At 35.0% G+C, this 24051-nt stretch overlaps 3 protein-coding genes across 4 annotated transcripts; 2 read left to right on the forward strand and 1 right to left on the reverse strand.

Annotated features, from left to right (window-relative positions):
• The first annotated feature begins 9899 nt into the window (after positions 1-9899).
• Positions 9900-14926, forward strand: LOC140877255 (3-ketoacyl-CoA synthase 11-like). The gene is made up of 5 exons (XM_073280795.1): positions 9900-10210; positions 10304-10560; positions 12878-13519; positions 13825-13899; positions 14622-14926. The coding sequence occupies exons 1-5, from the start codon at positions 9900-9902 to the stop codon at positions 14924-14926; spliced, it is 1590 nt and encodes a 529-aa protein (XP_073136896.1).
• Positions 14927-17740: 2814 nt separating this feature from the next.
• On the forward strand, positions 17741-20265 carry LOC140884532 (uncharacterized). The gene is made up of 5 exons (XM_073291313.1): positions 17741-17943; positions 18022-18071; positions 18334-18439; positions 18874-18932; positions 20014-20265. The coding sequence occupies exons 1-5, from the start codon at positions 17836-17838 to the stop codon at positions 20060-20062; spliced, it is 372 nt and encodes a 123-aa protein (XP_073147414.1). The 5' UTR covers positions 17741-17835; the 3' UTR covers positions 20063-20265.
• A 534-nt stretch (positions 20266-20799) lies between these two features.
• Positions 20800-23862, reverse strand: LOC140885441 (uncharacterized). 2 transcript variants are annotated; one of them, XM_073292400.1, is made up of 4 exons: positions 23716-23862; positions 21708-21834; positions 21506-21578; positions 20800-21173 (listed from the first exon to the last, which is right to left on the reverse strand). In XM_073292400.1, the coding sequence occupies exons 1-4, from the start codon at positions 23741-23743 to the stop codon at positions 20907-20909; spliced, it is 495 nt and encodes a 164-aa protein (XP_073148501.1). In that variant the 5' UTR covers positions 23744-23862; the 3' UTR covers positions 20800-20906. The 2 variants fall into 2 exon arrangements, with proteins under 2 accessions (XP_073148501.1, XP_073148500.1); XM_073292399.1 differs by lacking the exon at positions 23716-23862 and adding an exon at positions 23367-23462.
• Positions 23863-24051: the final 189 nt, after the last annotated feature.

Consider the following 24051-nt stretch of genomic DNA (forward strand, 5'->3'; position numbering starts at 1 on the left):
TTCTATAATAGTTTTTTTTTAAAAAAATCTATAAAATATTTTAACAATTGTTTTAAGAATAATTGTGTTTGAACAACTATTTAATACAAATATTTTAACATTTAAAAAATAATATTGATTTTCCAAGCACATGTTTTAAGTTTTAACAATAAAAATCTATTTGGTTCGATGATAAGATAATAAATGAGATTAATAATTTGATTGGTAGGAGGTTCATAAAAAAGAATATATCTTGTGTTTGGAGAAATTATGTTTTATTTGGTATGTATATATCTATATATATATATATTTTTTTTTTGAGTACTGGTATGATATATATTGATATGACAAATTACTTTTATATATATATATAGAGTTTTGTTATCATGCCCACCTACCGTGCCCACATAATGTGCCCACTATGAGGTGGCACTCAACTATTGGACGCACAATTCATCACATCCAATAGTTGAGTGTCACCTCATGGTGGGCACATTAGGTGGGCACGGTGAATGGGCAGAATAGCAAAATTGTATATATATATATATTTGAGTACTGGTATGATATATATTGATATGACAAATTACTATATTTTTTTATTTTTTTTTTGACACAAAAAGAGAAACATCTATTAATAATTCAAGTCCGGTACAATAGCTTTCGAAATAACAGCATGAGAGGGAACTAATCTACCCACTAGATCAGGCATAGAAACAGTCTCCCTAGCTAAAGCATGGGCAGCCTGATTCGCTGATCGTCTGGCAAAAACAAAAGTACAAGATGAAACATCTCGAGCGAGAAGTTTGCAGTCTTCAAGGCTGAGCAATCCAGAATAGAATTATTAAGAGCATCGATAATTGTTAACGCATCTGATTCCACGATGATTGAAGGGAAATGAAGATCCTTTATCCAACTAAGAGCTTCACGAATGGCTAGAGCTTCAGCCAAAGCTGGATCATTACTGCCGTGGACTCTGCCGTGAATTGCTGCTAGAACAATACCATAAGAGTCTCGGACGAGACAACCGAAACCGACAAGAGGAGGATCTGGAAGGAGAGTGGCATCAACATTGCATTTGAGAACATGCTCAGGAGGTCTTTGCCATATGCAAGCACCAATCGATTGGTTTGCTCCATTATTGAGATTAAGTTGGGAATGAGCTTTTTTCCATTGTGAAAGAAGATCAAGTGCTGACCGATAGACATGAGTGGCCGAGGAGCAAATGCCATTCCAGATCACATTATTTCGGTTGAGCCAAATGTTCCACATGACTGCGGCAACTAGTTCAATCTCCCTGGCATCCTTGGTAGCAACCAAATGATTCCACCAATCTGAAAATGATCTCGAGAAAGTTATAAAACCCCCAACGGATGAAATATTCCAGATCGATCGGGCATAAGGACAATAAACTAAAACATGGAGCACGTCTTCTGGATCACGGTGGCACAGAGGGCAAGTAGGCGGAATATTAACTCGTTTGGATTGCAACGCATGTAGAGTAGGCAGACAATCTGAAAGAGCTCTCCAAACGAAATTGCGAACCTTGTTTGGTAGGTTTATCTTCCACACACGATTCCATAAAATGGTTGACGAAACGGGATGAGAATTTCTAGCACTGAGCTGAGCTTTGTACCCGCTTTTCACAGAGTAAATTCCTTTCTTATCTTCCACCCAAAGCCACGTATCCGGAGCCGCATGTCGACTCAAGGGGATAGAGAGAATAAGATGTCGATCTCTTTCATTAAAAAGCTCGTGGATCAAATCCAGATTCCAGCTCCTATCTTCTGAGATAATTAATTCACTCACATAATTTATGGAAGAATCGGGGGGGCCGACCGAAGTGACAAAAGGGCTGTCAAAATCTGAAAGCCAAGGGTCGCTCCATATCTTCACTTTACAGCCTGAACCGATGCGCCATCTCACACCCTTTCGAATGATATCTTGAGTTTGCATAATGCTTCTCCAAACATAGCTCGGATTGGCACCAATTTTAGCATCCAGAAATGAACCAGTAGGATAATAGCGAGCTTTGAGGACTCGAGATGTTAGAGAGGAAGGATTGACCAGGAGCTTCCAGCTTTGTTTGGACAATAAAGCCAAATTGAATTCATGGATCTTCTTGAAACCCATTCCTCCTTTTGTCTTCCTGCTGCTAAGATTCGTCCAGCTCTTCCACCTAATTCCACCTCCATTTTGCCCAGACTTGCCCCACCAAAAGGAGTTCATCATCCTCTCCAACTCCGTACAAAGCGTTAGAGGCAGCGCGAATACACTCATTGCATATGAAGGGATGGCTTGGACCACAGATTTTAAAAGAACTTCTTTTCCTGCTTGAGATAGAAGCTTTTGTTTCCACCCATTCATTCTGGACCATGCCTTTTCTTTAATAAATGCAAACACTTCAGATTTATTTCTACCAATAAGAGAAGGGAGGCCTCGATAATTGCCATGGTCTGAGGTGTATCCCACCCTTAATTCAGAGCAAATTTCGTGCTTCCTCTGGTTTGACACGTTCCTACTGAAGGAAATAGAAGATTTCTCAAAATTAATGATTTGGCCAGAAGCTGCTTCATACTCTCGAAGACAAGTCTTAATCCGATGGCATTCTTCCATATTAGCTCTGAAGAAGAGGAAGCTATCATCCGCGAAAAAAAGATGAGAGATGGGAGGAGCAGTTCTGGCTACCTTGACTCCATGTAAATTCCCTAAGAGAACTTCATTATGCAGCAAAGAAGACAACCCTTCAGCACAGATAAGGAACAAGTATGGAGAAAGCGGATCACCTTGACGAAGCCCACGTTGAGGAATAATTGGACCAATCTCATGTGAATTGTTGACCACTGTATATCTGACAGTAGACACGCAAAGCATTACCAACTGAATGAATTTACTAGGAAATCCCAATTTAGCCAACATATTTCTGAGAAATTGCCATTCTACTCTGTCAAAAGCTTTAGACATATCCAGTTTGAGCGCTGCTTCGCCTATTTTACCTTTGAGTCTTGCGCTTTAGATAATGACCAATTTCGAAGGCAATAATAACATTGTCGGTTATAAATCTCCCAGACGAGAAAGCACTTTGAGGCTCGGATATGATCGAGTTAATCACACGTTTCAAGCGATTAGCTAAAACTTTAGAGATAATCTTGTAAATGACATTACATAAAGAAATAGGCCGCAAATCAGTGATCTTATCAGGCTTTTTCTTCTTAGGAATCAGCACTATAGTAGTGTCATTAAGATTATCTGGAAAATAGCAATTGTTCAGAAAATCCAAACAAGAGGCAGTAACATGCTCACCCGTGATATCCCAAAATTTCTGGAAGAACCCAGGATTCATACCGTCAGGGCCAGGTGATTTATCAGGGTGCATTGAGTGAAGAGCAGCATGAACTTCCGACTCATCAAAGGGCTGAATTAATGAATGGCACTGATCTGCATTGAGGCGACTAGGCACTGAAGATAAAAGGTGATGGTCAGCGCAACCACTAGTTGTAAACAAACCTTGAAAGTAGGAGAGGATGAGCTCTGAAAGTCCATCACCCCAAGAACACACTTTGCCCTGATCATCTTCTAGTTGCTTTAAGGTGTTCTTCCTGCGTCTAGAAGAGGCATAATAGTGGAAAAGTTTAGTATTTGCATCACCTGCTTGTAGCCAAAATATTTTAGAGCGTTGCTTCCAAAAAATTTCTTCTTGAGCAAGAAGAGAGTGCAGCCTGGATTTTGCATCGGCAATTCGCTGGTCGGCATCGACAAATCTCCTTCTTTTCAAGAGCTCTAATTGAGCCCGACACTGATCAATTTTAGCCTTAAACTTAAGCCTCAAATTTCCCCCCCATCTATGAAGATCAATCCCACAATTAGCGATGCGACGTTGGATGCTTGATCCAAACTCAATATCCCAGCCATTTTGGACCACTGTCCGACACTCAGGATCTAAAAGCCAAGAATTTTCAAGTCGGAATTTGCGATGTCGAACATGAGAGATTGTCTCTGGTGTAAGAAATAAAGCATTATGATCCGAACTAGGTGATATTTATGATTTCTGATGATATATTATTTTTATACTTTGTAGGGTTTTATTTATATAAATATATTGAAGATCTATAAAAGGGAGTGCATGGACCGATCAAATGATATAGAATCGTGTGAAACGTAGAGAGCAAAAATACACAGAGAATAAAATCTAGTTATTGCAGGAATTCTCACGAGAAAAAGCTTTGAAGATCTGAAGAATTTCTGAAGTACATCGTGCCGCTACGTTGTGTTGCCGTGTAGTGTTGGAAACACTTGAAGAACACACGAGTGAAATGTTGTTCGAAAAGTGGTTCTTTGGTTTTCATTTTTCAGCAGAGAACTTTCTATTGATTTTTTATTCTAGTTTTTACTAGTTTTTAGGAAGTCGTTTATTTTCTCAAATATATTGAGAAAAATAGTTTTTCATAAAACAATCACTAGTATTGATTTGTTTTTTTAGTGATTATTTCGTCATGAGGCATCGCGCAAATACTTAGTATTTGTGCATAAATATCTTCGTGTTATTTACTTTTAATTAATTATTTTATCTATTGCGTAGTGTTTCTTGAAGTGTTGACAACACTGAGAGATAACGCAAGCTCTAAAAGTCAAAAAGTTATTTTGGTATTTCTGTGATTTCAGATTGTCCGACCCTAACAAAAAGGAGCATCTGTGCAAAATATCCAAAACTTAAAACACCCAAAATGGGTAAAAATAATTTTTGTAGAAAATAAAAATCTAATTTTTCAATGATTTACCTACGAACCGAAACAATGACGACCAAGATTTGTCTAATCTAGGATTAATAAATCCTACCAAACGAGGCTTAAAAGTAATGTTTCCCAATATCGTCTAATAACTTGCTGATGTCAGGTCCTCGGCCCTCATACCTTGCTTTTTGGTGGCTTTTCGTTTTATTTCGTCGAAATGTTGTGTGGCATCATGCAAGCAATTGATTTTTCGATGACACATTAATATTTTTTTGTATCGTATCAACATTTCAATAAAATAAGACTAAAAACCAATGAAAAAAAAGCTACATTTTGGTCATATACGAGATAGTTAAATGCTTTCATAAATTTGTGTGCATTACTATTTGTTTATTTACAATAGTTATTTTTGAAAAAAAAAATTTATAAATTATGTTAAAAAAATCAATCAAACTTTAAAAACGAGCATAATTAAAACAAACACAAAACCGAATTGTTTAATTTGTTTTGGTTTGCATTTTAACCATGATTTGTTTAATTTGTTTTGATTTTTCTATTTAAAAGAATCAACGAGATGATTCGATTGGTTTTTTTTTTTTTAATCATAAATGAACCTACGTACTCGATATTGAATATTGATCACCCTGAACTTAGCGGCACTTAGCATTAAACTAGTTCTCTAACAGAGTGCTCTTGGGAGATGCCATTGAGTCTAGATCCAAGTGAATTTATTCTATTTAAAAGAAATGTGGCACTCAATTATTGGATACACAATTCAATACATCCAATAGTTGAGTGTCATCTTATGGTGGAAACATTTAATGGACAACGTAGCAAAACTATATATATATATATATATATATATATATATATATATATATATATATATATACTTCATCTGTTCTGAACATTTAGCTAGTTAGGCTACATTTTTTTTTTCATCCGTCTTATATAAATAGTCCAGTTTCGTATTCCAATGTTATATTTCCTACTCTTTTACCAATTTACTCATATTAAATTAATATCATTATCTACTTGTATAATTATTTTATTCTATTAAATTTTTCATCAGACAAGGGAAAAATGAAAAATTATTTTCTAAATTTTATTTTTAATAGATAATTCTTTTTTTATATGAATTTTTTTAGCAATCTCGATATTTCACAAGAACTGTATATGCAATAATAGCAAAACAAGTATATATTTTGTATTTCTAACTTGTCCAAATTTTTTGTTTTGGTTCAATAAATTTTTAAATTTTGATTTTGTTATGCCAACTTTTAATTTTCGGGCATTTAAACAAATTGTTGACATGGCATATGACTAATCAATAATTTTTGGTGTAATGTCAATTTTTTTTTATATCGTATCAAAATTTTTTAGTTTAACACCAGCATCTTGAAAAATGAAAGTTGCAGGTGCATAAAATCAAATATTAAAAACTTAATGGACCAAATGTCAAAATAATGAAAGTTAGTGAACAAAAAAAATATTTTATATGTATTGTATACATAGTTATGTATTTGATCCCGTAAAATAAATAAAGCTATATTTGTTCAACCTTATAATTTTAAATGTTGTCTTTGAACATTTTAATTTAATTCATTTCACTAAAGTTTTATATACGACCCCTAAATCTTTATTTGAATTGGTCAATAAATTTATTATGATTTTCTATTACTATTTGGACCAATGTCGCTTGTGGTCCCGATGTTAATTAGTCTTTAAAAGCTAATGAAAGAGTGACGTGTTAGGTGGCAGATATTGGTTGGCAGATGGGGGTTCTTGAGCTCCTCTACCAATTCACATCATCCCACAACACAAAGAGTAAAGAAAAAAGAAACAAAACAAAAATAGTTTCTTGGGTTTTTTTTAGGCTTATTTTGTGTAAGTTAGAGAAATATTCTTTCGGAATACTCGGGTTTTGGGTTTGGTGAGATATAGTATTTGTATACACTTGTAATATTTTTTCGATTTTAAATATTGCAGTAGCTCCGTGCACGTAGCCTATATTGGGTGAACCGCGTAAATATTTGGTGTTCTTATTGATTATTTTATTTGGGTATTTGTTATCTATCGGTCATCGGTTATTATGGGTTTTAATTTCGTAACAACTGGTAACAGAGACTTGGTGTAAATTTTCTAAATTCTAAGTATGCTCTGTGGTTGCAGCTCTGTCTGAACTTCCATATCAAAAAAGATTTTTTGAAGTTTTTTAAGGCAAAATTATGACCGAAAATGATGGATCTGGCCCTGACATCAACAAGTTCTATGGTTCAGACTTTAAGTTCTGGCGCTTACAGATTAGAGATTATCTATATAGCAAGAAGCTACATCAACCTCTATTGAGAAAAAGGCCGAAAAAAATGGAGGCCGATGAGTGGGAGTTTCTTGACCGATAGGTGTTGGGGATTATTCGATTATCCTTAACAAAGAACGTGTCACATAATGTGGCGGAGGCAAATACCACGGAGGAGATGATGTCCATCTTATCAGACATGTACGAGAAGTCATCAGCCAATAATAAAGTACATCTGATGAAAAAATTATTTAACTTGAAGATGGGCGAAGACGGTTCAATAGCAGCACATGTCAATGAATTCAACACAATTGTTTCTCAATTAACATCGGTTGAAATAAATTTTGATGATGAGATTCGTGCACTTATTCTTTTGGCATCTTTGTCAAATACTTGGGAGCCGATGCGGACATCGGTTAGCAATTCTGTTGGAAAAGGAAAATTACTATTCAATGATGTCATGAACCGGATTCTTGTCAAAGAAGTTCGCAGGATGGATTCTGGTGAAAAAGCATCATCGAGTTCTGCTCTTAATCTGGATAACAGAGGCAGGGGCAGGAATGTGGAAAATAACAAATGGCGGAACAAGTCCAAGTCAAGAAACGGTAAAGATAAAATCACATTTGAAAAGAAGTTGAAGTGTTGGAGCTGTGGTGAGATTGGCCACCTGAAAAAAAACTACAAAGCAACAAACAACACAAATGTTGTGACTGAGGAGGTACACGATGCTTTAGTACTATCCATGGAAAGCTCTATTGACTCTCGGGTTATGGATTCTGGAGCTTCGTTTCATACCACGCGTAATCGCGATGTATTAAATAATTACATTGCTGGTTATTACGAAAAAGTTTTTCTTGCTGATGAAAAACCTTTGGAGATTGTTGGTATGAGAGATTTCCAGTTGAAGATTGTTCGGAAAATCAATAAAGTCAGACATGCACCAAGACTGACGTGAAATCTAATCTCAGTGGGACAACTCGATGACAAATGCCATAATGTGACCTTCGGTGATGGTTCCTGGAAAGTGAGCAAAGGAGTCATGATTGTTACTCGAGGACGGAAAACTGGAACCCTCTACATGACTTTCAGTTGCAGAGATACGTTAGCGGCTGTGAATGCTGGAACTAACTCGAGTCTATGACACTGTAGACTTGGACATATGACTGAAAAAGGAATGAAGTTGCTGTTATCAAATGGGAAGCTGCCGGAATTAAAGTCCGTCGAACACAAGCTATGTGAAAGTTGTATTCTTGGAAAGCAGAAAAGGTGAGCTTTTCAAAAGGCAGCAGAGAACCAAAGGCATCAAAATTGGAGCTGGTTCATATAGATGTGTGGGGGCCATTACCTGTGACATCCCTTGGAGGCTCACGATATTATGCCACATTTATCGATGATTCAAGCAAGAAGTTTTAAGTTTATTTTTTGAAAAATAAATCTGATGTTTACGAAACCTTTAAGAAGTGGAAAGTCATGGTCGAGAATGAGACCAACTTGAAGATGAAGTGCATACGGTCTAATAACGGAGGAGAATATGAAGATGATGAGTTCAAGAAGTATTGTGCGCTGAACGAGATCAAGATGGAAAAAACCATTCCCGACACTCCTGAACAGAATGGTGTAGCTGAGAAGAAGAACAAGACCCTGAATGAGCGACCCAAGAGCATGAGATTGCACGTTGGATTGCCGAAATCATTCTGGGCTGATGTAGTATTATCTGATCAACAGAGGACCTTCAGTACTGTTTGGTTACAGAATACCTGAAGAAGTCTGGAGTGGAAAAGAAGTAAACTTTTCTTTCTTGAAAGTGTTCGAATGTTTATCATATGTTCACATTGATTCAGCTAGCAGAACAAAACTTGATCCGAAATCCAAGAAATGTATCTTTATTGGTTATTAAGATAATGAGTTTGGTTATCGGTTCTGGGATGACCAAAATCGGAAGATCATTCGGAGCAGAGATGTAATTTTCAATGTGCATGTGATGTATAAGGACAAGTCAAGCGTTGGAGCTGGTGATAAATGTCCTAAAGTCAAGAAGACGGGTGAAGTACCATTGATGGATATTCCTGTGAATGAGTCAAAAACTAGTAACCTGAAAGATAAAGAAAATGCTGCACAAGATGATGACCTGCAAACTCCGGAAATTGATCTAAGAGATCTTCGAAAACAATCAGACCACCTCAGAAATACTCCCCTGTACTTCACTATATTTTTCTGACTGATAAAGGTGAACCAGAGACCTTCGAAGAAGCGATGCAAAATGATGATTCAATCAAGTGAGAGTTAGACATGAAAGACGAGATGGATTCACTGTCATCAAATCAAACTTGGGAGTTAACAAAACTTCCGAAAGACAAAAAGGCATTAAATAACAAGTGGGTGTACAGGATCAAAGAATAAGTTGATGGCAGCAAACGGTACAAGGCAAGACTTGTAAGGCTTTCAACAAAAAGAAGGCGTTGATTACACCGAGATTTCCTCTCCAGTGGTGAAGCTCACCACTATCAGAAGTGTACTTGGATTAGTGGCAAATGAAAACTTACATCTGGAGCAGTTAGATGTAAAGACGACGTTTTTTCATGGTGACTTGGATGAATAAATTTATATGAAGTAGCCACAGGGGTTTGAAGTACGTCGGTCAGAGAAAATGGTGTGAAAACTTCAGAAAAGCTTGTACGGTCTCAAACAAGCTCCAAGACATTGGTACAAGAAGTTTGATGGATTCATGAATAACAACGGTTTCCTGACGTGTCAGGCGGATCACTGTTGTTATGTGAAGAAGATTGATGGTTCTTATATCATTTTACTGCTATATGTGGATGACATGTTGATAGCAGGAGCGTGTCTGAAAGAGATTTGATAAGCTCAAGAGAGAGTTATCAAAAAAATTTGCAATGAAGGATTTGAGAGCTGCAAAACAAATTCTTGGTATGAGGATCTTGATAGATAGGGTGAACGGAGTCTTGAAGTTATCTCAGGCAAAGTACGTGAAAAAAGTGCTTAGCAGAATCAACATGGATGAAGCTAAACCGGTTACTACTCATTTGGCTAGTCACTTTAAACTAACCAAAGCTCAATCACCATCGACGGAGCAGGAGCATGCTTATATGAATAAGGTCTCTTATGCATCTGCTGTTGGAAGCCTCGTGTATGCAATGGTGTTCACCAAACCAGACATACCACATGCAGTGGGAGTTGTGAGCAGGTTTATGAGAAATCCAGGGAAACAACACTGAGAAACAGTGAAGTGGATTCTCAGATATTTGAAATGTACTATCAGTTTATCTCTATGCTTCAGGAGGACTAATCAGGACTTACAAGGATATGTCGATGCCGACATGAGTGGTGACCTAGACGATAGAAAGAGTACTACTGGATATGTGTTCATATTATGTGGTACAACAATAAGTTGGGTGTCCATGTTGCAAAAGATTGTTGCACTTTCGACTATTGAAGCTGAATACGTTGCAGTGACAGAAGTGAGTAAAGAGATGATTTGGTTGAGATCATTCCTTGAGGAATTGGATCAAAAGTTTGAGGATAGCACGTTACACTGTGACAGTCAGAGTGCTATTCATTTACCAAAAAATCATGTTTATCATGCTAGGACGAAGCATATACAGGTTTGGTATCATTTCATCAGATCGGTTTGGAAGATGAAATCTTGATGCTTGAGAAGATTCCTGAAATTAAAAATCCAGTTGATATGTTCACAAAGACGATGACCAATGACAAACTGAAGTTATGCTCGACTTCAGTTGGACTACAAGTATAAGAGAGGAAGTCTGAGCTGCTGCATTGACTGTGTGAAGCCATGATTAAATTCAAGTCTTCAAGTAGAAGAATTGTTAGGTGGCAGATATTGGTTGGCAGATGGGGGGTTCGTTGTTGGGAAGTCAATTAAATGCATTTGCATTTAATTAAACGCGGAGATGAGCTCTATAAATTGAGCTCCACTTCTCCCATTCATATCATCCCACAACACAGAAAGCAAAGAAAAAAGAAACAAAGAAAATAGTTTCTTGGGATTTCCTGAGGGTTCTCTTGTGCGAGTTAGAGAAATATTTTCTCGGAATACTCGGGGTTTGGGTTTGGTGAGATTTAGTGTTTTGTATACACTTATAATATTTTTCCGATTTTAAATATTGCAGTAGCTCCATGGACGTAGTCTATATTGGGTGAATCACGTAAATCTTTGGTGTTTTTATTGATTATTTTATTTGGGCATTTATTGTCCGTCGGCCATCGGTTATTATGGGTTTTAATTTCGTAACATGACGGATTGGTTATGTATGATCTCAAACGTACATTAATATTATAGGAGTGTTTGCGATCACTAAAAAATTTTGGCTTAAAAAATTACTTTTGCATGTTTCTTAAACTCAAATTATGTGCTAGCTTATGCTTAAATTAATTGAAATCCAAAAGCTAGTCATATGTTGATTATGATTATCCAAGATTGATTATAATAAAAAAAAAAATTCAATGTTAAGATCACTTTAATCATTTATTTATCAAACACTACCCAACTTTGATTTTTAGATTTTAACATTTATTTCCAAATATTACTATTTTTTTATTTTTCTTAACTTTCTTTTTTTTTTTTTGACAAGTAAATTAACTCGTAATTTTATTGATGTGAAGAAATATATTTAATTACAAGATTTACTAACCAAAAATCAAAACTCCCTTTCGTCCACATGAAGGAGGACCGGGAGGAAATAGCAAAAAAAATGCTAGCGAATGTGCCACTGTATTCGCTGATCTCATACATTGGCTCAAAGATAAATTTTTGTGTTGTGCCAAAACTCTTCTAATATTTGCAGCGAGATGTCCAGCATAGCTAATATCTTCATCTGACCACGTGATTTCGTTGCAGTGTCAGAAGGGAGTCCAAAGTAATTTTTCATAATTTTTTATAATCTATAAATTAATTATTTCTACAAAAACATAATTTTTTTTTGGAAACACTCCCTGCATATACTCATGACCCCAAACAATATATCCAATAAATTATAATTATTGTGATATATAAGAGAAGTACTCAATTTAAATTCGAGGGAAATTCGGCCAATGCGATGCATGTGTTTTATTTTATGAAAAAAATAGTTTTATTAATTAATCCATCAACTTATTCCCTCGAGTTTTGGTCAATTAAGTTTTCAAAGTTATAGATGTTTTGGAATGCTAACTTTATTTTTGTTTTTTTATTACGTGACAACCCGCAGCCGTCATTTTTCGGTACGCAATAGGTAAATCTTTGGACTAATTCAATAGCCTGCAAACCATGTCAGCTAGGTAAACCGCACTAGGCAAGTCTGGCATGTGTGTCAGGCAAGTGAAAGATTTTTGGCTAAGAGTTCACCTATTTCATTAATTTGGACACCCCATTAGAATGTGATTATGTGAGTACGAAAAATGTTGACTCAATATTAAAAATGACTGACTGTCAAAAAATCAGTAAGTAGATTAACATATATAGTCGAAAACTAAAAGAACTTAATTGACAAAAACCCAAAATTAAACAAATTAATAGACATAAAAAATAATTTCCCTTGGTTTTTTTTCCACTAGTTTTGACATATATAAGCATTATCTTTGAAACCGCGAAATTATTTTAGTGAAAAAATGATTTTTCGAGCATTTGAGATAATTTTATAATTTTGAAAGTAAACTAAGTGTTTCGTAAACTAGTTACCACTATATAATACTTGTGGCATGATCAACTCTGATTCACAACTCCAAAGTTTCTTGGCAAATTAATTTACATTAATAATGGCAGCACACAATAAACTCAAATTATGTGCGAAGCACATTTCCAGTTATCTGATGTTTCATGCGTACCTCTTCATCATCCCTATTCTTTTCTCAGCCGCAATCCAAAACCCGGATATCCCGAAAACCGCCATAAAGACGCAGCTATTCGTGGACGCAGCAGCAGGTATTCACGGTCATATCCGTGACCTGAACTCACTCACCATTTTCTGCATGCTTCTAACCCTAGCAACATCCCTTTACCTCATTTCCATAATATTCAACCCTTGGACCAAGATTTTTCTGGTCGATTTCGCGTGTTACAACCCCGACGCATCGTTTCAATACTCGAGAGAAGATGTCGTCCGCACGGTGGAGGCCGTGCTATCCCCGGAGAACACATCCTTTTTCAAGAAAGTGGTGGAGAGGTCTGGAATGGGAGATAACACGTTCCTGTATGGTTTGGACGATTTCCCGCCCAAATCGACCTTTGAATGTGCTCGAGCCGAAGCTGAGACTGTGATATTAGGAGCTGTCGATGAGCTGTTGGCGAAGACTGCGGTGGCGCCGGCGGAGATTGGCGTGGTTATAGTGAATATATCTGCGTTTAATCCGGTGCCGTTTCTGTCCGCCATGATTGTGAACAGGTATAAGCTTAAGGAAGATGTTTTGACTTATAGTTTGGGCGGGATGGGTTGCAGCGCTGGAATCATCACCGTAGACCTTGCCAAACGGCTTCTGCTGCAGGTAATATGTAATAGTTTTTTTTTTCTGTTACACATTACTTATGAAATTACAAAATTATATGCTCCAAATTACCAGCATTCACTGATATTTGGGGGAATTGAATTTACATGTTTAAAGAACTACCACAATAATAAAATTAAACTTAACGAGTGAAATCAACTGTCAATGTTCCTAAAGAAAACCGGCCGTCTCATTTAAATCTAAACTCATGAATTAATATGATTATGACACACATGCATATTGAAAAAAAAACAATGGAGAAAAATTATGGCTATATATATATACAACATGTTCGATGCATGCAGGAGCGACGTAGAGGTTATGCCTTGATAATGAGCTTCGAGAGCGTGACCAGCAACTACTACGTGGGCGAGGATCGATCGAAAAATTATGGCTATATATATATACAACATTGGCTATATATATATACAATAAAATTTGTAGGGAAAACATAGAAACCAATGAAAAGTTTTGAAAAAATCATTTAAGAAAAATTATGGCTATATAACATGGAGTAATGCAACATGTACAATAAAATTTGTAGGGAAAAATAATTTTTTTGGTCCATTAACTTGTCCATATTTTGGTTTTGGCTCATTAACTTTTCCGATATGGGTTTTGGTACACTAACTTTGCATTTTCTGTGATTTTTGGTCGAACTGCATACGTGTCATATTCTGATTGGTACAAAATGATGGCATGGACCAATCAGAAGCTGACACGTATGCAGTTGTACCAAAAATCACAAAAAATAAAAAGTTAGCTTACCAATACCCACATCGAAAAAGTTAATGGACCAAAACCAAAACATGGACAAATTAATGAACCAAAAAATTATTTTTCCAAATTTGTACAACAATTTTTATATCATACAAAATTCAATACAAAAACTTAATTTATCAAATCTCGGGATGCATTGAACTCAAACTCTCACGATATAATATCAAAATCTCACGAGATAAATGAAAATATCACGACATAATTGTTGTAAATATCATTGTACGATATATTGATTATACGTTTAACATTATTCATATAACATGTTCGATGCAAACCTGCATTCAGGAGCGACGTAGAGGTTATGCCTTGATAATGAGCTTGGAGAGCGTGACCAGCAACTACTACGTGGGCGAGGATCGATCGAAACTCCTCACGAACTGTCTCTTTCGGATGGGCGGCGCCGCGGATGACTCTCTACAGATTCGGGAACACGTCGAGCAGTTCGGTGTGGTATCAGTTGGGTTACTCGGAGGCCAAAGGGCGGATCAAGAGAGGCGACCGCGTGTGGATGATCGGGTTCGGGTCGGGGTTTAAGTGTAACAGCGGAGTGTGGCATGCTTTGAGTGCTGTTGATCCTGAAAAAGAGAGCAATGCATGGACTGATGTCATCCAACATTTTCCAGTGGAAGGTACTGGTTGAGAGAATTTACAAAGTATTTAATTAGGCAGTGTTTGGGGAGACATAGAAGCATTTTTTTTAGCTTTTTTCTTGACAAAAATGTGAAATTTTGTTGACGAAAAGCTGAGAATTACTTTCCAAAATAAATTAAGGATATTTATGTAATTTCAAGTGTAACGTGTAATTCTTCGTGTACATGTAACATCACTTTTATAGGGTAAGTCAAGATTAAAATTTGGGTTAAATGATTTACTAAATGTTGACATTGTCAAATATATATGTAACTTTGATATTTCTATCAAGGAAATGTTATGTGTACATGGAGGGTTACACGTTGAGTTACACACTACACATGAAATTACAAAAGTATGCCTCCACTTTATTTGAAAAGACTCTTTTCAAAATACATTTATGTAATTTCAAGTGCTACGTGTAACCCAACGTGTAACCCTCGGTGTACATGTAGCATCACCCTTTCTATCATTGATTTAGCTCGGACATAATTAAAATAATTTGTTGCGAATATCGACATTGATTCAATAATCGATGAGTACTTATATATAAAAAACCGCAGGGCACAATTTCAATATTTTATATCTTCTAGTGTCATTATGTAATATTTGTGGTTTTCATTTAATATTTGAGTTATTTGCACCAACCACCCCTGTGAAATATTAAAAATGCACACTTCTCCCCTGTGAAATTTTAATAGGTATCTTCAACCCTGACTTTTTAAAAAATTAGCACACTCGCCCCTTCAGATGAGTGATTGTTGCGCAAGCGCCCCTCATGCGCATGAGCAAAGATTTTGATATTTTTTTGCACCAAATACTCCTGTGAAATATTAAAAATGCATATTTGACCCCTGTGAAAATAATTTTAAAATCTATTCAACACATAATACATAATTTTTATTAAAATCTAATTATAAAATATTTAGCAAACATTTTTCATTTTATTAATTTTATTTTTAATTTTAAATTTATTATGATTATATAATTGTTTTCTATAAAATATTATTATTTTATTAAACTTTCTTCTTGTTTCCAACTTCTCCATTAAAAATGCATTCATAAACGAGATTTAAATACCTAAAGTATCAAAATATTAAATCAAAATGAAAAGTGAATGATAAGTACCAAACATTCTTAATTTTATTTATTTTTATTTTAAATTTTAAATTTATAATTTATAATTAATTTATTTTAAAAAAATTATTAATTTATCTCGTTATCATTATTTTATCAAATCACTTCGTATTTTCAACTTCTCCGTTAAACATGATTCATATATAAGGATTTAAATATCTAAAAATACCAAAATATTAAATCAAATGATAAGTTCATGAATGTTTCTTTTTAGATTTAGAATTATATAAGCATGTTATTTTTTTATTATTTATTTCAAATTGTGCAATGCATATTCTCGAAAAATTTAAATTTTGGTTCAATAGTATATAGTACTAAATCGAATAAACAATATGTTTGAACTTATCAGTTTAGTTCAATATTTTGGTACTTGAAATTATTTAAATACTTGTTTATTAATGCATGTTTAATAGAAAAGTTGGAAATACGAAATAAATTTAATAAAATAATGATAACAGAATAAAGTAATTATATTTTTTAGAAAGTTTTTTTAAAAACAAAAAACGACTTACTTACTTTTCTAATTTTTCTATGAAACACATGCATCATGTGTGCCACTATCGGCTAGTATCAATTATAACTCGGTGTTCAAACGTGAAATAAAATAAGAAGATAAAAATAGCAAAAAGAAATAAAAAGATTACTAGTTAAAGCTGTATGGATCATATATGTGCATGTTCAATGGTGAGAGGATGATGGTGTGATGAAGTTTGTAACTTCATTGCATGCTTATTTCTGCGAGGGTGAAATGATGTTGTGAAGAGGATGTTGAAATATTAATTTTTTATTTAATTAAATATATTTTTATTTAAACATAAAATAAATTTGCACAATTAAAAAAATTAAAATTACACATAAAATAAATTTTAAATATTATAGAAAATTAAGAAATAAACGAAAATAAAAATTTTAAAAATTATAAATAATTAAAGAAAATTATCAACTATAAAATAAATACACAAAAATAAATTTTTTATTATTAATTTTGTAAATTTTAATAATTTAAAATACCAAATTAATCTGGACCGTTGGATCTCCAATTATCTAAATTAATCTAGCCATATATCAATTTCAAATTTTCAAACAAAATTACAAATAATAATAAAAAAAAGTAATCGGTGGGCTTCACAGTGCGGAGACCCTCCGTGCGAGAGCCGCCACGAATAACATCCGCATGCAGCAATCTCGCCCCTTGCAAGGGACGAGAGATGAAGTGGGCACCGCTGGGCTTCCTCGCCTCTTGGGATGGCCTAAGATCAAAATTAATGATAACAAGTCAATTATAAAATGTCAAAATTGTAACTTTTTCCCTAATAACTGATAAATCTGTATATTATATTTTAATCATCAACTCCTCTGGTAATTTTAATTGAACATACGAAAATATCCTAGATTTCGTTTTATAAAACTTATCATAAAAACAAATTTTAATTAATATATAACACATCTATAATTACTGTTTACAATCATTGCTAACTCAAATTTTTTAAAATTATCAAAATGTTTATTTATACATATTCACAATTTTGAATTTATATAAAATATAGGATAATTAATAAATTTTACCCTGTAAACATAATCAATAGTTTAAACTTTTTATATAGTTATTAATTAAAATAAAGAAATATGCTTTTATGGTAATTCAGTGCTTAGATTGCTAGTAGTGAAATATTCTCGTTAAAGGCGTGTGTAGAATTAACGTTTTCTACATGAGAGTCCTCTAGCTGAAACAGCGCTGTATTTCATCATGCATCGGGAGAACAAAATCAAGAACAAATCAAGATGGTTGATTCCAATCAGATAAATCAACGAATGTCTGTAATAATCTTGTGGGCTTTGATTTGTCTGTGTTCCGAACAAGCTCTTGCGAAATCTCGAGTCCCAATTTCTGTAAGTGAAAAGTTTCCACGGTTGTGATCTTACAAAGAAATTGATGAAAGACTTTTTGTTGATTTGTATCTGTAACAGGATTCGGAGATTAAAGAGAAGAAAAACGAGTGCTATGCGGACATAGAGAGGTATTGATTCCAAGCTTTTGCAATTTTTCTTTGCTGGGTTTGTGATATCCATTTCTGTTTTGAGTAGTGTTCAGTGGTTTCTTGTAGAGTTCTTGAACGGCGTGTTTAAGTTCATGTGTATATCATAAATTCACTAATTGTTAGGAATATTTTGTAAATCCTCTATACAAGATCCACTGGTTGTTTGGATAATTTATGAGTTTCTTTGGATTTAAAATTTTAAATTATCTATCCATATCTTGAGCTGTTGCATTGTGTGTAGTGGATTGTGGGGTCAGCGATGCACGTCTTCAATGATAGCCAAGGAGAATTGTGCTTTACAATGCCTATCGCCGGTTTGTTACGAGCTTATCTATGAGAGTGATCCGGTAAGAACTTAATTAAGGTTCCTGTAAACTCTGATGTTAAATGTGACTTTTCGCGCCCACAGGGGCATAGGCGAGTTGGTAAGGCCTGAGGTGACGTGGGAAGAAATTCCCCAGCGTTGCGGGTTCGATCCTCGTGTGGAGCATATTTCCTGCTGAAATATTGTGGGGAGTATGCTCTGGGGATTGGGCCATGTGCTCCCTCCTTCAGGTCCCTGCCGCTCGTGCACATCCCTCGATTTACCCTCCGCATGAGCCAATGGGCCTCTGACTCATGTGGAATGGGGTCCCCTTCGGGGTCAACCCTTTTTAGAAATGTGACTTTTCGCATTAATGGCATTCGGAATGTGGAAAGTCTAAATATAATGTTAATGTATGCGAATGTTGAGTCAATGATTTGGCTGAGTATGTGTACTTGTGTGTTTCTTGAACGGTAGTTGGAAGAAGGGGAGAAAGATTACACGAGGAGTTCGGAATACAAGTACTGCATGCACAGGTAAATCACAGATTGTGTACTATCACGCAATGCATCAAAGTAGTTATTAAAATTGCTCGAGGCACATACCTAGATGTGACCTAGATGTGGGTACGCCAATGCTTTAAATCCAATTGTTATTAATGATATCATTACTCATATTTTCTTGTACACTAATTATTATTTGTTTTGTATTGATCAATAACTTAGAGAGTATGCATCGCATTCTATGCAACAGCTTTTATTCATATGTGCAAGTTGTAAAATATTAAATAATCTCTTAGATAAGGCATCTGCCTTTTGCCCTATGCTTACGTCGCACAAAATTCGTGTATGCAAGGGCTGACCGAATGGTGAGTGGTTGCGATCGAAATTTTTTGACACTCATGTGTAGTTTTGGAAAAACTCAAGTTGCATGCCTCTCTAAATGTTCACCCCCCTCATTCTGAATCTTGGGTCTACCCCTGCACTCAAGGTTAACAAGTGAGTATGGTGATTTGTCTAGGCTATATATTGAGATGCATGTTAATAGAACATTGGCCTATTCTATGCTGCGGTTTGTTCTGGAATAATCTACTTCCTTCTACCAACTGAACTTGCAGCTCTTTGCTTTTTTAATCAGAGAATGGTTTGGATTGGAAGTTATAGATTATATAGTTTTTTCATTGAACAAGCACTTAGACACCAATGAATTTGATTTCATCTTATATTATATAAATAAATTTTACTTATGGACCTGAGCAAAGGGTGGTTGGTGCTGGATGTTGGCAGAAAAATGGGTTGTGTGAAGACTGTGTCCCTTAACAAAAATTTACCATTTTGACTAAGTTTTAGAGGGTTGTAGTATAAGATTAAGTTTGCTCTAATAAGTCTGTTGTGAATTATGTTTACACAAGATGCCACTTTTGAAAAGAGATGTGTTGTAGGAAATGGAACATCACATAGTAACATACCACAAAGAAAAATGATGATTTTAGTGATGGATTAAGGGAGTATAATTGGATACCTTCAAACTTATCTTTGATTTTATATTTTAATGCTGGCGTTTATTTAAGTTACTCCATTGTTGGCCTCATCCTCACTCGATGTCCCTTTGGCGCAGGGCATCTCTTGGCGAGAGTTTAGATGGTATCAAAGGTTTTTTCGTGTGATGTGACCCGCTCGAGCATGTGACATCTCTGTGTATCAGTTAAATTTATCATGCAGAATTATTGGAACATGGCAAACTCATGCTGTAAAACCCGGTTAATCTCGATGCAGCACTTCCGTTCAATAGTCTTTGGTTTCTGTTGTTTTCGACATCTATCGACTCTTACTCGAATAATCTTGTGATAAATGAATCTAATGTGTACTAGCTCCAGATTTTTTAGTTCAGAACGAGCTGAGTTCTATGTCGACCTCAATATTTCGGGGCTAAGACTGGTCTGACCGGAAGAGTGGTTAAATTCAAAAACTTGGTCACTGAAATACGATCCAATGCAAAAAATCACATGACGATTTCATGATTAGTTTTGATAACGACTAGAATACATGCCAATTTCATGTTTTAGATTTGAATATTTTTATTGTTTATTACACAAATATTAAAAATATATAGGAGAATAAAGCACTTGTCCTTTAATGTTGCAATTCTAACTCAAATATTTTAAACGATGCAACAATGTTAAACATCACATTGATCTTTAAATTAAGATTATGATTGGTCCAAAACAATCTCCTTTCCGGTACTTAGCTTGCAGTTATTATTATAGAATATAGTTTTTGCACTTATATCATAAACTATAAGTGATGGCGACACTACAATTTGAATATTTTAGATCGTATGGTAGTCCAAAAACCATGTTCCGATTCCTATTCTGGCATGAATAATTGTTGCTCCTCAAAAAAACTATAATATAGTATTTTTAAAACTATCAACAAAAAATACTTACCAATTAATCCTCCGACAAGACTTAAAAAAATGATAAAGTTCATACCAACACAAGTGTAAGACCTTTATGCTTTCTTTACACCTTGTTGAAACATAACAATCACAAGAGTAACAAGGGAAGCATACACTGAATTGGGTACTTTTTGCACCACCTTCCCGACTCCCGGAACATTCTCAGTTGTCCTCTTCGTAAGCAACGCCACTGCCGGAGCAACGGCCAAAGTGATGATCAATCCCTGACCTACTGTTATAACTATATCTTTTGTTATATGATTGATGAATTCAACAAATTCTTCACGATCCAATTCGCCATCAAAATTTATATCAGCCTCCTGCAAAAACCAAAATATCATCAATCATCAATAATCCAGAAGATTTTCTCTGTACCTTATGTTAAACCATTGATGATATCTTCACAAGTCGTGTTTTGAATTTACAAAAATAACTTCAATTCAAGTCTTTGTCAACCACAAATTAGTTTTATGACAAATCACTTCAATGTGATAATTCTTTACCTTATCTATGATACCATTTCTAGCAATTTTTATGCCAATTTGAACACATCATTTCAAATTTTATTTACACCATTTGTGTGTGCCGCGAAGACTAGTATTAGGAAAGAAGGGACAGAATATTAAACAAGTAAAATATATATGCAACATACCTGCATCAGGTTCTTAATTTGCTCTCTCTTAGGTGGATCAAAATGATGACCAGGCAAATGTTTATTAATATCGCTACACCAAAATTTAGATAACCATGAAAAAAAACCAGAATTCCAGAACCATACATAAAATAAATTAGATCGATCCAAATTAATTTGAACTCTGAAGGAATAAAGAGCAAATGCATGTTAATCTTCTCACTTGTACACAAGTAGCACTGAAATATAAAGCTCTTCAAATGTCAGACTTTCCCTTCCGCTTTCATTCTGGACACGATCAAAGACATTATCGATTATCTTTTGTATTTGTTTTTCTCTCCATTCTTTACCTGCATAAAATTCAAGCACGTGAGGAAGAAATTTAGATTGCAAACTTTTACAGCATACTCTGAGAGTTTATCTTCACAATCACTTTAAAAATCACACAAGCAATTTGTAAACGTCGCCAGAAAAGAAAATATTTAATGTCCTGCTTCTAGCATAGATGATCCGTCTTATGTTTAACCATCTATGCGTCAATGATATCGAATACAGGACTCGTGAACATTCAATTTTTGAAAAATAATATCATTCTGCTGAGTCTTGCAGGAGAAAGTAGTGCACACTTAAATCTATTAAAAATCAAAATTTGAATAAACTGAACTTTTTAGCATACATTTAATATAATGATTACTGCAAAATTAAGCAAGTATATGTGGTGTATATTCTTATAAACGTAAGCACCAAATATGGCCTAATCCATGACCTTGCCACCTGAAACTAATTATTCTGTTGCTGATCAAGTTAGTTACTAAAATTTGTCAAAATCGAGTACTTGTGTGCATATATAAAAAGGGTTAGAGGCTCTGGGTGAAAAAGAAATGACAAGTACTTTGAGATGAGATTCTAGGTAACAAGAAACTGACGGTTCACACCCTCAGAGACTATTAGAAAAATCAACCAACTTTACATGACACGTGGAGTCGAAAAATGGGTTTAGGATAGGAGTCTGCCCCAGGTATAGATATGGTTCTAGAACTTTAGTCAAAGATTCAAGTGTTGGCCACAAAATTTCAAACAGAATCCTAAGGATCAGGTGTTGGAGGATGGGAAAATTCCAATGGGAAAATTCCAAAGAATCATCACTTGGTGGATGGAAGTTTATACACTCATGGAAACACATAGTAATCAACAGTTCATAGTATTTTGGCAAACAAGGAGCAGATATTTTGACAAAAACTTGTTAATTGCAGTGAGCAGAATATGATTGATGCAAACAAACTGATAACACGTATAGGAATGGAAACCGAAAATAATACCCCACTTCATAGGTAAAACAGAAATCGTTTGATATCAAAGGTTCGCATAAAGAGTACAAGGACAAACAAAATTCATGGAGGGAAGGGTGCACTAGTTGCTTGTCTATAACATGTCCTAGCATAGTGATAATCATATTTAGAGCTATTTCTCCATTTCCGGGTCCTCCAGGATCTCTTGCATCAAAACCCCTTCATATCATAACCATCAGAAGTCCATATAGAGTCCACTTGCGCACCAGCCGCAGCAAGGCTCAGCCACTGTTCATAGATACACGTCAATGCTTATGCTTCAATGAAGCGTGCACACGCCTTGACTGTAAAGCTCTCACTTTACTGCACCTTAATGGCTTCCTTGACAAATTAGACACGCCTTAGACCGAAAATCCATAGTAAAGTGCGATGTCGTGACCATTCATTTTTGCACATAGTCTAATGACTCTAATCAATACTTATTTAATTGTTGTTCAATAATTTATAAAGAATGAATTTGATGATGTGACACATTTTTTGTCAAATATAGAGATACTTCTGAATTACTGCGGCATACGGGCCACCTCGATTACCTTCAGATACAAAGAACCATAGATTGTTCAGGGCATTCGTTTGAACAAATATAAAAGGGCAAATGCAGCAAAACTTTAGCATGATATTAAGCCCAAAACATTCTCTGGGGCAAAGGACAGACACGGTATGGCATCAAATTTTACCAAAAAATCTTTTTTAAAAAATGCAAATTTCATTATCAGAAATACATCTAATCATGCATATCTCTCCCCGAAATCACAATCCTAGAAAGACACTCGCTGAAAGACTTTAAACGACAAGAATTGGTTTTTAACAGATCATTGCAAAGCAGTGAAAGCGATTGAACAACGGATGGCCCAAGAACCATCAAGCAGTGGAAATTGATACCTTGGATTTTGTCGAGAATTTGTCCCATTTGAGTTTTGAATATTATGGGTTGCTTCGGCTCGGATTATCAACGAGCGATTAGGATCCTCTTCTTCACGTGAGATTTTAGCAAGTGGGATCACACTTTCGTGGAATTTGTGGGGGAAATTGAAGCGCCACACATGCAAAAGAAATTTTGTAAAATTCAAAGAAAAATTGTTCTATAATTATTCTATGATATACATATATATCACTACATGTATTAACATCATGTCAATTTTCACTTCGATTGTATAAAAAATACAAAGATATCATATTAAAATTATCATATTGAAATTATCATGATTACTATGTAAT

This window comes from Henckelia pumila, chromosome 2 (assembly GCF_033568475.1).
Source record: "Henckelia pumila isolate YLH828 chromosome 2, ASM3356847v2, whole genome shotgun sequence".
Taxonomy (NCBI): domain Eukaryota; kingdom Viridiplantae; phylum Streptophyta; class Magnoliopsida; order Lamiales; family Gesneriaceae; genus Henckelia; species Henckelia pumila.

Excerpts from the sequence above, each read along its gene's own strand:
- LOC140884532 (XM_073291313.1), top strand. The coding sequence starts at position 17,836 with ATGGTTGATTCCAATCAGATAAATCAACGAATGTCTGTAATAATCTTG. Across the intron at positions 18,072-18,333 it reads TGCTATGCGGACATAGAGAG|TGGATTGTGGGGTCAGCGAT; the intron begins GTATTGATTCCA and ends CATTGTGTGTAG. Across the intron at positions 18,933-20,013 it reads TACAAGTACTGCATGCACAG|GGCATCTCTTGGCGAGAGTT; the intron begins GTAAATCACAGA and ends CCTTTGGCGCAG.
- LOC140885441 (XM_073292399.1), bottom strand. The coding sequence starts at position 23,448 with ATGCTAAAGTTTTGCTGCATTTGCCCTTTTATATTTGTTCAAACGAAT. Across the intron at positions 21,579-21,707 it reads TCAGTGCTACTTGTGTACAA|CGATATTAATAAACATTTGC; the intron begins GTGAGAAGATTA and ends ATTTTGGTGTAG. Across the intron at positions 21,174-21,505 it reads AAATTAAGAACCTGATGCAG|GAGGCTGATATAAATTTTGA; the intron begins GTATGTTGCATA and ends TGGTTTTTGCAG.
- LOC140877255 (XM_073280795.1), top strand. The coding sequence starts at position 9,900 with ATGAAGGATTTGAGAGCTGCAAAACAAATTCTTGGTATGAGGATCTTG. Across the intron at positions 13,520-13,824 it reads GCTGCAGGTAATATGTAATA|GTTATGCCTTGATAATGAGC; the intron begins GTTTTTTTTTTC and ends AGCGACGTAGAG. Across the intron at positions 13,900-14,621 it reads GGATCGATCGAAAAATTATG|CAACTACTACGTGGGCGAGG; the intron begins GCTATATATATA and ends GAGCGTGACCAG.